The sequence below is a fragment of the Tupaia chinensis genome, unplaced genomic scaffold, assembly GCF_000334495.1.
Source record: "Tupaia chinensis unplaced genomic scaffold, TupChi_1.0 Scaffold000159_1, whole genome shotgun sequence".
In the NCBI taxonomy this organism is placed as follows: Eukaryota; Metazoa; Chordata; class Mammalia; order Scandentia; family Tupaiidae; genus Tupaia; species Tupaia belangeri.
In genome coordinates, this window is record NW_006159630.1 from 2417746 (window position 1) to 2431689 (window position 13944).

Consider the following 13944-nt stretch of genomic DNA (forward strand, 5'->3'; position numbering starts at 1 on the left):
CGCCCGGTCCGGCCTGCGCTCCCCCCCCCCGAACTGCGGGGGCCTCCACTCTCTCAAGACCGGGCAGAAGCAGGTGCTCGGGTCTCCTGGGGGCGGGGAGAAGGGGGCTCCTGGGGGGGAAGGAGCCCCAGGCCAGGCTGGCCTCAGGCCGCTGTTCCCCGTTTCTCCCACCGGAGCCTGGACCTAGGTCTGGACGGCCGGTTTAGCCGGTGCATGGGCCTGTCCAGGCGCCCTGCGGCCCGAAGCGCTGCTTGGTGAGGGCGGGAGGTGGGAGCGTGTGTCTGCATCGTCGGCCCTGCCTTGGTGACGCGCCGACGTGGTTGGAAATGCTGGGGTTCTGCGTGGCTTGAACTGCAGGTGGCTAAAAGATGCCCGTGGCGCTGGGCTCTCTCCCTTAATGTGTCAGTCTGAGGGTGTCCCTTGGTTTTTGGTGACACAAAAAAACCCTGTGGCCCCCGAGGACAAACTCGCCTGGATCTCTCCCTGGGGTGGGCTGGGAAGGCGGCCGCAGGCTAGGTGGGCCCCCCGGACCTGCGATGGGCTGCGATCGCCTGGCTGACCTTGCGCAGGGCCTCCTGGAACTGAGGGTACTCCTCCTGCACTTGGCTGAGGGCGGTGCTGATGCGGGTCAGCCGGTCCTCCAGCCGCCGGCGCTCCTGGGCCAGGGACTGCCGGGAGCGGAACACGGCCACGTACCGCCCGTCCTTCACCGCCTGCAGGTGCTTCAGGCGCGTCTGCAAGGCCACGAGCTCTGAGAGGTTCTGGGCGGGAGAGGGGAGCCAGTCAGGCCGCACAGGGCAGGGCGCTGCCGGCCGGCGCGGCTCAGACATGACGTGCCCGAGAAGGGGTCGAGTCCTGGATCGCACGGCCGACACCGGCTGGGTGGGAGCCTCTTCCTTCGCACGGCCTCGGGAGAAGCTGTGGGCACCTCCGCGTACGGGCGCCTGCAGACACGTCCTTCCACACCTCCCCGTCTTGGTCGACCAGGCCCACACCCTACTGGCAGTGCAGGCCCCTGGGTGCCCCCACACACCACGGGGACGCAGCAGGGCTCCTATGGGGCCGCTGCCTAACAGGCGGGGTCTGGTGGCTCTTCACCAGGCTCAGAGTGACACCCTGGTCCTGCCACCTGAAGTACTGGGGTGGCCTCAGACGGTGCCTGCACCCGCCCTCGCCCGGTCCATCCACATCCAATGCCAAGCCAGGAGCTACTCAAACCGGCCCTCCTCAGCCCTGGAGCTCCCCTGCTCTGAGAAAACCCCAAGTGATGGTCGGCCCCACCCGAGGCCATGCGTGGTCCCAGCAGGACCCTCACTGTCCTCAACGCCCCAGTCCTGCCCTGCTGGCCTCTGGCTCACCCCAGGACTGTCTCAAGTCCCCTCGGCCTCTTCGAGTCCCCTGTGGCCTTTTCAGAACACCCTATTCGGAAAGCTCAGCCCCCATTCCACTCGACGCCCTGTCCTGCTTCATTTCCTCCAGACATGTATCCCCATCTAACCAGGACATGGTCACCATGCCTCTTCCAATCCACTCTATTGTCTGTCCTCCTGTCCCCAGAATGCAGCCTCCGAAGGGCAGGGGCTCCGTCACTCTGTCCCGCACCACAGCCCCGCCCCCGGGCCCTGTCACTCTGTCCCGCACTGCAGCCCCGCCCCAAGGCCCTTCGCTCTGTCCCGCCCCGCAGCCGCGGCCCCGAGCAGTAGCCCCTAGGGTGGGCACACGTGGAATTTGCTGAGTGGCTGAGTCACAGAGCCACAGACGTGTGAGCAACTGGTGATGCTGCTTTCAGCCTGGTCTTACCAGGCCAGGGGAGGCCTGCAGCTGGGGACGCGGCACTGCGGGCGGTGCGCTGCGCTGTTGTGGGCCTCGGCCCTGGTGGCCCTGGGGCTTGTTTACCTGTCGCTTAAGAGCCAGGAGCCGGCCGAGCTCGGCTTCCACCGCGTCGAGGTCTGCCTGCACCGCGGTCAGAGCCTCCTGCTTCTCCAGGAGGGAGCTGCTCAAGACTTTCTGAGTTGCTTCCAGTTCCAGGGTGGTTTTGCAGCAGTCCTCAGTGGCCTAGGGGTGTGCAGGCCATGCTGGTTACGTGGCAGATAGGACAGGGCAGGGCAGGGGGGCTGAGCCTGCCGGTGCCACCTCTTCTCAGAGGAAGGTGCTTATGACCTGAGGAACACACAGCCCAGGTCCGTGAAGACCAGCAGGTGCAGGGCCTGGGGGCTGCGCTGCAGGCTACGCCCCTAGGCAGGGTGGGGGGGCCTCTCTGCAGCAGCCCGTCTACACAGCATGGGGACCAGGGATGGCTTAGCAGCTGGGCCGCTGCTGGCAGTGGGGGGCAGGGGCTTCTGAAGGCTTCGGCAGCACGAGGAGGAGGAATAGTCTGGAAGCATGGGGCAGCCCAGGGGCTCCAGGGCGATGAAGAGAGGTGACAGAGCCACCCTGGCTGCGGCTGGCTGGAAGGGGAAAAGCAGCCACGAGGTCCCGTGGGCATGGCCAGGGCAGGATTTGGGCCTGCAGTGGGAGGGACACTGGGCAGCCTGACAGGGTGGGGCAGGTTTGTTCAGAGGACGGCCCAGGGTGGCCAGGTGGAGACTGACCACATGCAAGGGGCGGGAGGGTCAGCACACACCGGTGCAACCCCCATGCCCAGCAGCGGGCACGGAGCCTAAGCAGGGGCGCTTTTCTGGAGCGTCCCTGGGTCACGGGGAGGCAGCTACCCGCTCCTGTTCCCCACCTTGTGAGCATCCCTGATTCTCCGCCGCAGCTCGGCCTGCCTGTGCTGGAAGTCGGTCTGGGTGAGCACCTTCCTGTCACCCTTCCCCTGGCCCTCGGCCAGCGTGGTGATGGTCTCCCTGCGGGCCACGGCCAGCTCCATGCTGCGGATCATCTTCTCCTGCTGCTTCAGCAGCTGCCCGTGCCTGATCTGGGCACACAGACAGAGGTGGGTGGGCTGGGACACCAGCACAGCCGGCGGACAGGGCCAGGGCCCACCCGTGCCCCACGCGTCCTGCAGGGACCACCCCCCAGGCCAGCAGGGAGGAACGGGCTGATGGGGCCGAAATGGTCTTCAAGTTCACAGGCGCATGGGAGGCTGGGGACTGCCGGAGAGCGAGAGGAGATGGGGCTACACGCCACCCTGGGTCGGGTCGCGGCGGCACGTCCGTGGGATCTGGTGGACCTGGGGTTCCGTCATTGCACCCTTACAGAGCCCATTGCTGGTGGGGGCCAGCGCTCTGCTCTTGTGCGGTGGTGGCGTCCAGGGCAGGGCTGGACGGCGTGTGGACTTGGGGAAGGGGCTGGGCTACAGTGTGAGGGCGACGCGGGGTGTGAGGGGACCTCTGGAGCCGTGGAACTGTCAGACACCTCACCGCGGTGGGGCTGCTCCAGGCGTGCGTGGGTCAGAACCCACAGGACTGCTCACTTTAAATGACTGAATGCCCGATAGGCCCCAGAACGGCAATTTAAAAGAAGAAAGCGAGAATTCCGAGTGAGGGCTCGAGGGAGACCCTACCGGTCCGGGTTTAAACTGCACCATGAAGTGCTGATGACCAGACGCCTCGTCAGTGACCACTGCAGGTCGGGGGACAGTGGGCGACAAGGAGGGCATGGATGTGGGAGTGACCCCGTGAGCGAAGCGGCCATCCGGCCAGAGGGCAAGCACAGGCGTGTCATGACGCCGTTGACATGACGTAACTGTCCGTGGAGAGGAATGGAGGTGGACCTGCCCACGCCCTTGCCAAAGCGAAACCAGGTACAGGTCTGCGCGCGTGTGGGCAGCGGGAAAGAGATGAGAAATGCACGCATCCCGCCCCTGACGCAGCGCAGGAGAGCAGAAGCCATAGGAGAAGACTGACGTTCACCACACGGACACTCAGACTGCGGCAACGGCCCAGGCCCGGCCCCATGGCACAGCAGTCGGAGAAATGGAGGACAAAGGATTGCGGCAAGATCGGGCCCCTCTGAGGGGTCTCTCTCTCTGTCTCTCTGTCTCACCTCAGGCATACACCTGCCCTCTCTGTCTCTCTCTCTGTCTCTCTGTCTCCCCTCAGGCATGTACCTGCCCTCTGTCTCTCTCTGTCTCTCTCTGTCTCCCCTCAGGCATACACCTGCCCTCTCTGTCTCTCTGTCTCTCTCTGTCTCTCTGTCTCTGTCTCCCCGCAGGCATGTACCTGCCCTCTCTGGCAAGTGAAAGAACGGAAAAGAAAAAAGACAAAATTGGAGGACTCCGAAGTACAGAGCTACAGAGGCCAGACAGTGGGGAGTTGGTGGAAGGACAGACACCCGGGCCGGCGAGACCACAGACTCCGGAAACAGGTCCACAACAGAGCCCATTGCTGGTGGGGGCCAGCGCTCTGCTCTTGTGCGGTGGTGGCGTCCAGGGCAGGGCTGGACGGCGTGTGGACTTGGGGAAGGGGCTGGGCTACAGTGTGAGGGCGACGCGGGGTGTGAGGGGACCTCTGGAGCCGTGGAACTGTCAGACACCTCACCGCGGTGGGGCTGCTCCAGGCGTGCGTGGGTCAGAACCCACAGGACTGCTCACTTTAAATGACTGAATGCCCGATAGGCCCCAGAACGGCGATTTAAAAGAAGAAAGCGAGAATTCCGAGTGAGGGCTCGAGGGAGACCCTACCGGTCCGGGTTTAAACTGCACCATGAAGTGCTGATGACCAGACGCCTCGTCAGTGACCACTGCAGGTCGGGGGACAGTGGGCGACAAGGAGGGCATGGATGTGGGAGTGACCCCGTGAGCGAAGCGGCCATCCGGCCAGAGGGCAAGCACAGGCGTGTCATGACGCCGTTGACATGACGTAACTGTCCGTGGAGAGGAATGGAGGTGGACCTGCCCACGCCCTTGCCAAAGCGAAACCAGGTACAGGTCTGCGCGCGTGTGGGCAGCGGGAAAGAGATGAGAAATGCACGCATCCCGCCCCTGACGCAGCGCAGGAGAGCAGAAGCCATAGGAGAAGACTGACGTTCACCACACGGACACTCAGACTGCGGCAACGGCCCAGGCCCGGCCCCATGGCACAGCAGTCGGAGAAATGGAGGACAAAGGATTGCGGCAAGATCGGGCCCCTCTGAGGGGTCTCTCTCTCTGTCTCTCTGTCTCACCTCAGGCATACACCTGCCCTCTCTGTCTCTCTCTCTGTCTCTCTGTCTCCCCTCAGGCATGTACCTGCCCTCTGTCTCTCTCTGTCTCTCTCTGTCTCCCCTCAGGCATACACCTGCCCTCTCTGTCTCTCTCTCTGTCTCTCTGTCTCCCCTCAGGCATGTACCTGCCCTCTGTCTCTCTCTGTCTCTCTCTGTCTCCCCTCAGGCATACACCTGCCCTCTCTGTCTCTCTGTCTCTCTCTGTCTCTCTGTCTCTGTCTCCCCGCAGGCATGTACCTGCCCTCTCTGGCAAGTGAAAGAACGGAAAAGAAAAAAGACAAAATTGGAGGACTCCGAAGTACAGAGCTACAGAGGCCAGACAGTGGGGAGTTGGTGGAAGGACAGACACCCGGGCCGGCAAGACCACAGACTCTGGAAATAGGTCCACAGAGTGTGGTGACTGATTTCTTTCTTTTTCTTAAAAAAAAAAAAAAATGTTTTAGCGAGCGCCTGCACTTGCCGGAGGGAGGGGAGGCAAGTGAGAAGGCGCCGTCCCCAGCTGGCCATGCCTCGTCCCTCCTCCTACACCTCCTCCTGGGGTTGTGGCCGCCCACGCACACATGCCCATGCTCTCGAGCTACCGTGTCGAGGAGTTGGACTGCGGCCGGCTACCTGGGAGTCCAGTGCCGTAACCACCACACCACCGGCTGGTCCCTAATGGAGCAGGTTGAAGTAGCGGATGCTTTGTGCCCAAATGACCTTGATGGCTGGAGGGGCCCGTCTTGACAACGTGTGGCCAGGTGCGCGCTGCAGAGCTCCACCCTGGCAGCACACAGGAGGCCTGGGTCTAGCCCCTGTGGTCCCCGCAGCTCGTCACACTGAGGCGGGAGGATCCTGAGCTCCAGGCTGGCAACACAGCGAGGCCCTGTGTAGAACAGAGCTGGGCGCAGGCCGGCCCGCAGCACTGTGCAGGCGTGGCGTAGAGGGCCAGAGCCCACACGGCCGACCGCGATTTGAATCCAAGCTCCAGCAGCTTGAAAAGACAAAAAACACCCCGGCGTGTGTGCGGATGCACAGCAGGATCCGGCCGGGAAGGAGGATGAAGGGGCGGGGACTGTGGCATGACCAGGCCCCATGGCAGGGGCGGCATTCCCTCTCTCGGTCTCCCTGCACACACTCTCGGGTAGTCACCAAAACAGAGCTGTGGCAGGGCAGGTCTGGGGGCCCTGCTGGGCGGCTGAGCAAGATGGCAAGGCCGAGACCCTGTCTTAAACAAAGAAGAAAAAGGTGGGGCCAGCAGATGGCATAATGGCGACATCGCTGGACTCCCACCTAGGTGACCGCAGTTCAAGTCCCAGACCTGGTGGCTTAAAACTCACCGGGCGCTGTGCGTGCCTGCCCAAGGTCCCGAGAGGAGAAGAGAGGAGAAGGGATTGCGGTGTGGCCATCACCCCGGGGGCGATTTCTTGCTTTCTGTCTTTCTTTCTCTCTCTGTCTCTCCGGCAAGCACACACACCCTATAGCAAAAAACCTCTCTAAGAAAAAGAAAAGGAAAGAAAAGAACAAGATGTCAGGGTTTAAACCTTAGGCCCTGAGCCTCGGGAGTCTTGTGAGATAATGGTCAGCCTCGTGAACACAGCGAGACCTGGCACAAGGTGGGCGGAGCCGGGAATCCTGGTCGCCAGGGCTGGGGTCAAGGGCTCCTTGGACCCTGCCCCTGAGAGCTGCTGTTTTTTCCTTCTTAAAAAGTTTATTTTCTGAGGGGGGCAGGGGAGAGAGAGAGAGAGACAGAGACAGAGAGAGAAGAGGAGAGGAGAGGAGAGAGAGAAAGTGAGTGAGAGACAGGCTCTCCATGCCCGATCCTTTCCCCAGCTCCGCAGCATGTCAGGTAGCTGGGGTAGACCTGGGGCAAGAACCCAGAACCTTCCCATGGAGCCTCCAGCGTGACGCGGCAGTGCCCCTCCTGCCTGCACACATGGCTGGGCCTGTGTGAGCCTCATGATGTGCTGGGTGTGACATTCGGAGGCCGCACCAGCAATACCAGAGGGCGTCGGCCGCGTGCAGTGCGGACAAGACAGCGTTCGTGGGGCAGCATGCATCTGGCTGCGCGTGTGCGGGCGGGTCTGCACTGCCGCTGTGGGAGAAGCAAGTCGGGTGCCTCTGATGTGAGGGTTGGCCAGGGCACAAGGACTCAGCTTGTGCTGGCTGGAGTGCAGGGGTGGGGCTCCTGGGAGTCTCGGGGCCCGCCCAGCCCATGCCACCTTCTGCTCACCCGCATCCTGTGGATCTCGGCCTTCATGGCACGGATCTCTGTCTGGCCGGTCTCGGAGTCCACCGAGGCTCGCATCTCTTTTGCCAGTTGGATTTTTTTCTCCCAAAGCATGATCTGGTGCCTTCAGAAGGAGAGCACTGTGAGAGCTGGAGGCGGGTTTCTTCCCGTGCCCCGGGGGGCTCACCCGCCAGGCCTCGACACACGTGAGAAGTCCCAGACCTGGTGGCTTAAAACTCACCGGGCGCTGTGCGTGCCTGCCCAAGGTCCCGAGAGGAGAAGAGAGGAGAAGGGATTGCGGTGTGGCCATCACCCCGGGGGCGATTTCTTGCTTTCTGTCTTTCTTTCTCTCTCTGTCTCTCCGGCAAGCACACACACCCTATAGCAAAAAACCTCTCTAAGAAAAAGAAAAGGAAAGAAAAGAACAAGATGTCCAGGGTTTAAACCTTAGGCCCTGAGCCTCGGGAGTCTTGTGAGATAATGGTCAGCCTCGTGAACACAGCGAGACCTGGCACAAGGTGGGCGGAGCCGGGAATCCTGGTCGCCAGGGCTGGGGTCAAGGGCTCCTTGGACCCTGCCCCTGAGAGCTGCTGTTTTTTCCTTCTTAAAAAGTTTATTTTCTGAGGGGGGCAGGGGAGAGAGAGAGAGAGACAGAGACAGAGAGAGAAGAGGAGAGGAGAGGAGAGAGAGAAAGTGAGTGAGAGACAGGCTCTCCATGCCCGATCCTTTCCCCAGCTCCGCAGCATGTCAGGTAGCTGGGGTAGACCTGGGGCAAGAACCCAGAACCTTCCCATGGAGCCTCCAGCGTGACGCGGCAGTGCCCCTCCTGCCTGCACACATGGCTGGGCCTGTGTGAGCCTCATGATGTGCTGGGTGTGACATTCGGAGGCCGCACCAGCAATACCAGAGGGCGTCGGCCGCGTGCAGTGCGGACAAGACAGCGTTCGTGGGGCAGCATGCATCTGGCTGCGCGTGTGCGGGCGGGTCTGCACTGCCGCTGTGGGAGAAGCAAGTCGGGTGCCTCTGATGTGAGGGTTGGCCAGGGCACAAGGACTCAGCTTGTGCTGGCTGGAGTGCAGGGGTGGGGCTCCTGGGAGTCTCGGGGCCCGCCCAGCCCATGCCACCTTCTGCTCACCCGCATCCTGTGGATCTCGGCCTTCATGGCACGGATCTCTGTCTGGCCGGTCTCGGAGTCCACCGAGGCTCGCATCTCTTTTGCCAGTTGGATTTTTTTCTCCCAAAGCATGATCTGGTGCCTTCAGAAGGAGAGCACTGTGAGAGCTGGAGGCGGGTTTCTTCCCGTGCCCCGGGGGGCTCACCCGCCAGGCCTCGACAGCCGTGAGCTAGCATGGCGGAGCTGGGGCTCCCGCAGGCCGGGCGGCTCACAAAGCCAACCGTCCTTACTTTCTGGCCCCTGGCAGAAAAGGCTCGCCAACCTTGAAATGGATAAGCCTCTGGCATGAGGGAGAGAGAGAAAGGGGGAGAAAGGAGGAGAAAGAGGCTGGAGGCAGAGGAGGGTGCTGAGAGAGGACACAGGCAGGGCACGTGACCTTACTCGGGACTTCCAAGTTCACGGAAAATAAGACTAAGCTTATTTTGGTGCAGGAGATTTTGAAACCCATGCCTAGTTTTTCCTAGTGTGTGTTTTCCACGAACGTTTTGAAGACCCCACATGAAAGTTCAGGAGCTGGGAGAGTAAAGGCAGTTGAGAGACGCTGACTGAAGAAGTGCGATGCCCGAACTGGCCACTAGCACAGGGCTATAAAACGTCACCAAAGACACCTGTCCCGAAAGCACTGGCTCCGTGACTTTCTTGCAGACTCTGCCGACTGCAAGGGCTTCGTCAGCCCCTGTGGCTCACGCCCCTCCAGGGCCGGCATCAGCGCCATGTCCACCCCGCCTCCTCGGCAGCGTCCGGCCAGAGCCGTGGACTCACCCGCCCCGCCTGGGAAGATGGCCGCAGAGCTACGGGGCCACCTGTGGGACCCACAGACAATCCTGTTTTTGTTAAAAGCAAAACAAGAAAGAACCGGGCCCTACAGTGGCGTTCTGGCCAAGGACAGAGCTGGGATCACCTGATGCTCTCCCTTTTGACTTGGCACACATAGTTATGATGTGACCGCTTCGATTGTGACTGTTCCTCTTCTGCACCATGAAAATAACGCACACGTGGAAATGTCTAACCCAAAGGCCTCTCCATCTCCAGCCACACTGGGTTTGCTCGTCTGCCACCAGGGGCGGTGGACCAGAACTCCACAGTAGCCTTCATTCCTCCTCAGGATCTGGGGGTGAGCTGCGGAGCCACACCCCGGAGGGTTTAGCACCCACAGACGCCCTAGGGGAAGGCCAGACTCACTCGGCCTCCACCAGGTTGTTCAGGATGGCCGCCTTCTCCTCGTTGAGCTGATTCAGCTTCTCCTGCATCTCCAAGGTCTCCCGCTCAGAGGCCTGCAGGGGCAGGGCGGGCAGAGCTAGAGGGCAAGGGGTGGCTGCCCTCCCAGTCCCATGGCAGGTGGCGGCCCGGCTGGGTATCTAATCGTCCCCAACACCCCCCCGGGGAAGATGGGAGTGAGGTCTGGGCCCCCCAGCCGCAGACTCGCCCACCCTGCATCTGGGGGCCGAGGGGCGGCGCAGGGGCTGACCTTGAGAGCGCGCACGAACTCGTTCTCGGTCACCAGGTTGCCCTGCTGTAGCTCCTCCGAGCTGCAGCGGTTCCTGTTCAGCAGCACGTTGAGCTTCTTCAGGGCGTTGTCCAGGTCCTTCATGTGCCGGTCGATCTCCTTCTGCTCCTTCTTCTCCTGGTCGATCTTGTCTAGGGCCGAGCAGACGCTGGCATGGGGAGAAAGCCCCCAGGAGGGCGAGGTCCCCCTCCCCAAAGAGGACGGGTGCTTCTCCTTCAGCTCCCTACACCATCCATGGTGCCCCGACCCCAACCATATTCCTGCCAGGCAGAGGAGAGGCCTGGGGGTCTCTGCTTGGCTGCTGAGTCCCCAAAGCCTGGGCCTTCCTGGGAACAGGAAAGATCCCACACGGGGACAGCCAGTAGGTGTGGGCGGGCCAGCTCCCTTCCCTGAGCGCCCATGGTGGAGTTGGTCAGCACTGACCCTGCACCTCCGGCCTGCACCAGCCATGCTGGGGCAGAGGGCAGAAATCCGCGGGTGTCCTGGGTGTCTGCTCATGGCTGGTCCTCCCCATCGGCCCGCGTCCCGCCCTCCCGTACTCGCCCCTCCTCCCTGCCCTCCCCGCTGCTCTTGTCCCCTCAGAGCTGCGCTCCAGCGGCTCCTGCCTGAGGACACCCAGGTCTTCCCGACAGCCCACGGCCCTTTTGTTTCCCTCTGCTTCCCATGGACAGGCTCGGGCGAGCCGAGGAGGGCGAGGGTGTGCAGGACCTGGGGGACTGGTCATTGCCCAGGCAGAGAGAGCCTGGCCAGCACTTGCCGCGAGGCCTCGTGGCAGGCCTGAGCTGTGTGGACCCCGGCCCGGGACTGGGAGGAACGGGGTGTCTTGGCAGGGGTCTATGTGGGTGGGTGGTGGCCCAGGAAGGTGCTCGCCTCCCCCGTGCCACCCCTGCACGGCACTTCAGCAGACCCTGGGCCTAGGTACCATCTGAGGGAAGCAGGGGTGAGGCCCAGTGGAATGGGTTCTGAGTTCAGCTGGAGGGTGCCGAGGGCCTCTGGACCCCGAGTTTGCTACAGAGCAGGGTTTTCAGCTGAGTGTCCCTGGCTTTGGCAGGTGAGGGTCTACGCTCCCCTCTCCAGGAGGGCCCTGAAGCCTGTGGACTCACAGCGGTGCCTGCGCCCTGGGCAGTGGGCAACGGAGTGTGCGATGCGAGAGTTCTGCCCTTGGCCTTTTCCCCTTTCCATTTGTAATTCCCGCTGGTGCATGTGCTCGTTAGAAAGATGCAGAGAGCACCCCCCCCCCGCAATGGAGTGTGGCCGCAGCCCTCCTTCCTCAGTTTATCCAGCCACTAGGATCTGGGGCATGCACATGGACCCGGAGTGTTTTCCAAACCTCCGGACTGGGATTTGAACCATCATCGGCCACATGGGGTCCGGCTATCTATGCACAACACTTGCTGCTCTGCTACGGAGCTGGCCATTCGCGACTCAGCCTGCGTGGAAGTTAGGTGATGCGCCCTGCTCAGGGGAAGCCTGCCTGGAGGCGTGCCGCCCTCTGCCAGGCTCTGGGTCCTGGCGCGGGGCCGTGAGGCCGAGCCCGGGGACTCACTCTCTATCCGCAGCTTCTTCTGCTCCAAGATGTGGATCTCCTTCCTGGACATGTCGAGGGAAGCCAGCTGCTCTTCACGCTCCTGCGTCACCTTGACCATCTCCTGCTGCAGGCGCAGCCAGGTGCCCTGGGCCCGCACCAAGTCGCCGCTGTGCTCGTCGCTCAGTTTGCTCAGCCGTTTGATTTCCAGCTCCAGGGGCCCTACTTCCTCGCCCTAGAGGGAGGCCCGTCACAACCCAGGTGAGCCCGCCTGCTCACGGAGCTGAGCTCCCGCTGCGGCACTCACGGGAGGGCTCGGGGCAGCTCTCGGAAGGGCCGAGGACCAGTCATCACACACGCTGGCCTTGAGGCCCCAGGCCAAAAGAACGTCATTGTCAGAGGACGTGTGCACTTACCAGAGAGAGGGAGAGCAGAAAGCACCCCTCCACCATGGGCGTGGCCGCTCTTAACCCTTTACATCCATCCTGGGGGACTTAGGGTGCGCACACATACACAAGTGCCCAGTGTATTTCTCTACAGCTGCTATGGCTGGGACTTGAACCGTGGTTGGCCGTGTGGGATCTGGCTACTTTAAACACTATGCCATGGGGCTGGCTTGAAGTTGGTTTTTTGGGGTTGCGGGAGGCTAGGTTTTGTCACAGGGTTCTTGCACACACCAGAGAGACAGTGAGAGCAAAAGTGAGGAACCACCCCCAGGGACAATGGCGACGCACAATCCCATAATCCCTTATCTCTCGGGATTTTGGGCATGCACTTGCCCCCGGTGTGATTTTCAAACCGCCAGGTCCAGGACTTGAACCGTGGTCTGCCATGTGGGAGTCCAGCACCTTAACTACCATGCCACCTGCAGACCCCAGCCAAAAACTGTCTTTTAACAGCAGAACATCAGGAGTCAGGGACTCTATTCCCTTGGGATCTCTTCAGGTTTGTGGCTTTTAAACCAGAAATGGGCTCTCCTGTGTGTGGGGCCTTGCTGAGAACAGGAACCCACCTACCCTGCTGCCCTGTGCCGAGACGCGAGGCCCGTGGTGGGTCCTCAGGGCAGAGGTCCCTGGACAGTGTGCTCTTAGACCACTGAGCTTAGAGTGGCATCAGCCAGTCAGCCCGGCTGCCATCTGTCTGCAACCGTGGGCACGTGAGGGATGGAGGGGGCCGCGTTCCAGCCAGGAGACGCTGAGCATCGATGGTCACAAACACGTCTACTGGACACGGCTGCATGCGCCGTACCCTGGGGCCTTCTGCGAGCAGTTGTGGGAGGCCATCTGGCCCGCTGAGCCTCAGGCCTTGACTGCGTGGCCCTCTGCGGGAAAGAGCTGTCCGAACCCCAGCCTCGAGGCCCGCTCATGTGCCATTCTGCTCATGGGCAGGGCAGGGAGGAATGGCTGTATTTTCTGTGAATTAATTTTTTTTTTTTGGAGAGATTTTCGCTATAGGGCGTGTGTGCTCTCCAGCCAGACAGAGAGAGACATTAGAGACAGAGAGGGAGAAATCACCCCCCAGGGGGGGATGGCCACGCCGCCATCCCTTCTCCTCCATTCTCCTCTGGGGATCTTGGGCACACACGCACACGCGCCCGGCGTGAGTTTTAAGCCACTGGGTCCGGGACGCGAACCACGGTCAACTACGTGGGAGTCCAGTGACATAGCCATTACGCTAACTGCTGGTTCCCCTGTGAATTAATTTCTAAACCTATGTAAGAAGTTCTGGAACACCAAGGCTCAAGTCCTGGGCCTGGCGCCGTGCCAGGCATGTGTATGCACGTGCCCAATGTCCTGGAAGCGGGGAGAGACGGAGGACAAGGGATTGTGACACGGCTGTCTCATGGGGGTGCGCGCTCTCTCTCTGCCCATCTCTCTCTCTGGCTGATTAAAGAAAACACATGTGCCCACGTGTTTTTTAAAGGAACTTCTGGAAGGGACCGTGCTCCTGTGGGCACAAGGCCGCCCGGCGCTGCCCCGCCTGCTCACCCCCAGCTCGGACACCATCTGCTCCAGCTGCTTGTTGAGGAAGTTGATGAGGCCCTGCTTCCTCTCGATCAGGATGGTGCGCCGGGAGATCTCGTTCTCGCTGTTGGTGATGAGCTCGTTGACCTTCCGCACGTCCTTGTCCAGCTCGGCCAGCGTCTTCTGGTGCATGTCCAGCCTGCAGCCGGTGTTCGTGATGTCCAGCGTGGTCTGGGCAATCTCGCCGTCGATTTTGGAGAGATGTGTCACCTGAGCGTGAAGGAGGAGCACGGGTGAGGCTCCCCATGGGACGGGGCGGGCGGGGTGGGGCAGGGCGGGCCCCGGTGCGTGTGCTGGCCCTCCGCTTCCTGGGCTCCGGAGCTCCGGCTGCCCAGTTCCCGTACACCGGCCGGGGGGGGC

At 62.0% G+C, this 13944-nt stretch overlaps 1 protein-coding gene across 1 annotated transcript in view; it reads right to left on the reverse strand.

Annotated features, from left to right (window-relative positions):
• Positions 1 to 39: 39 nt before the first annotated feature.
• CCDC40 (coiled-coil domain 40 molecular ruler complex subunit) overlaps positions 40 to 13944 on the reverse strand; it is a 43758-nt gene continuing 29853 nt past the window's right edge. The window contains 7 exon segments of the mRNA XM_006145676.1: positions 40 to 761; positions 1897 to 2055; positions 2729 to 2917; positions 8490 to 8610; positions 9711 to 9802; positions 9997 to 10166; positions 11582 to 11795. Coding sequence (XP_006145738.1) covers positions 513 to 761; positions 1897 to 2055; positions 2729 to 2917; positions 8490 to 8610; positions 9711 to 9802; positions 9997 to 10166; positions 11582 to 11795 — 1194 coding nt within the window. The 3' untranslated portion in view covers positions 40 to 512.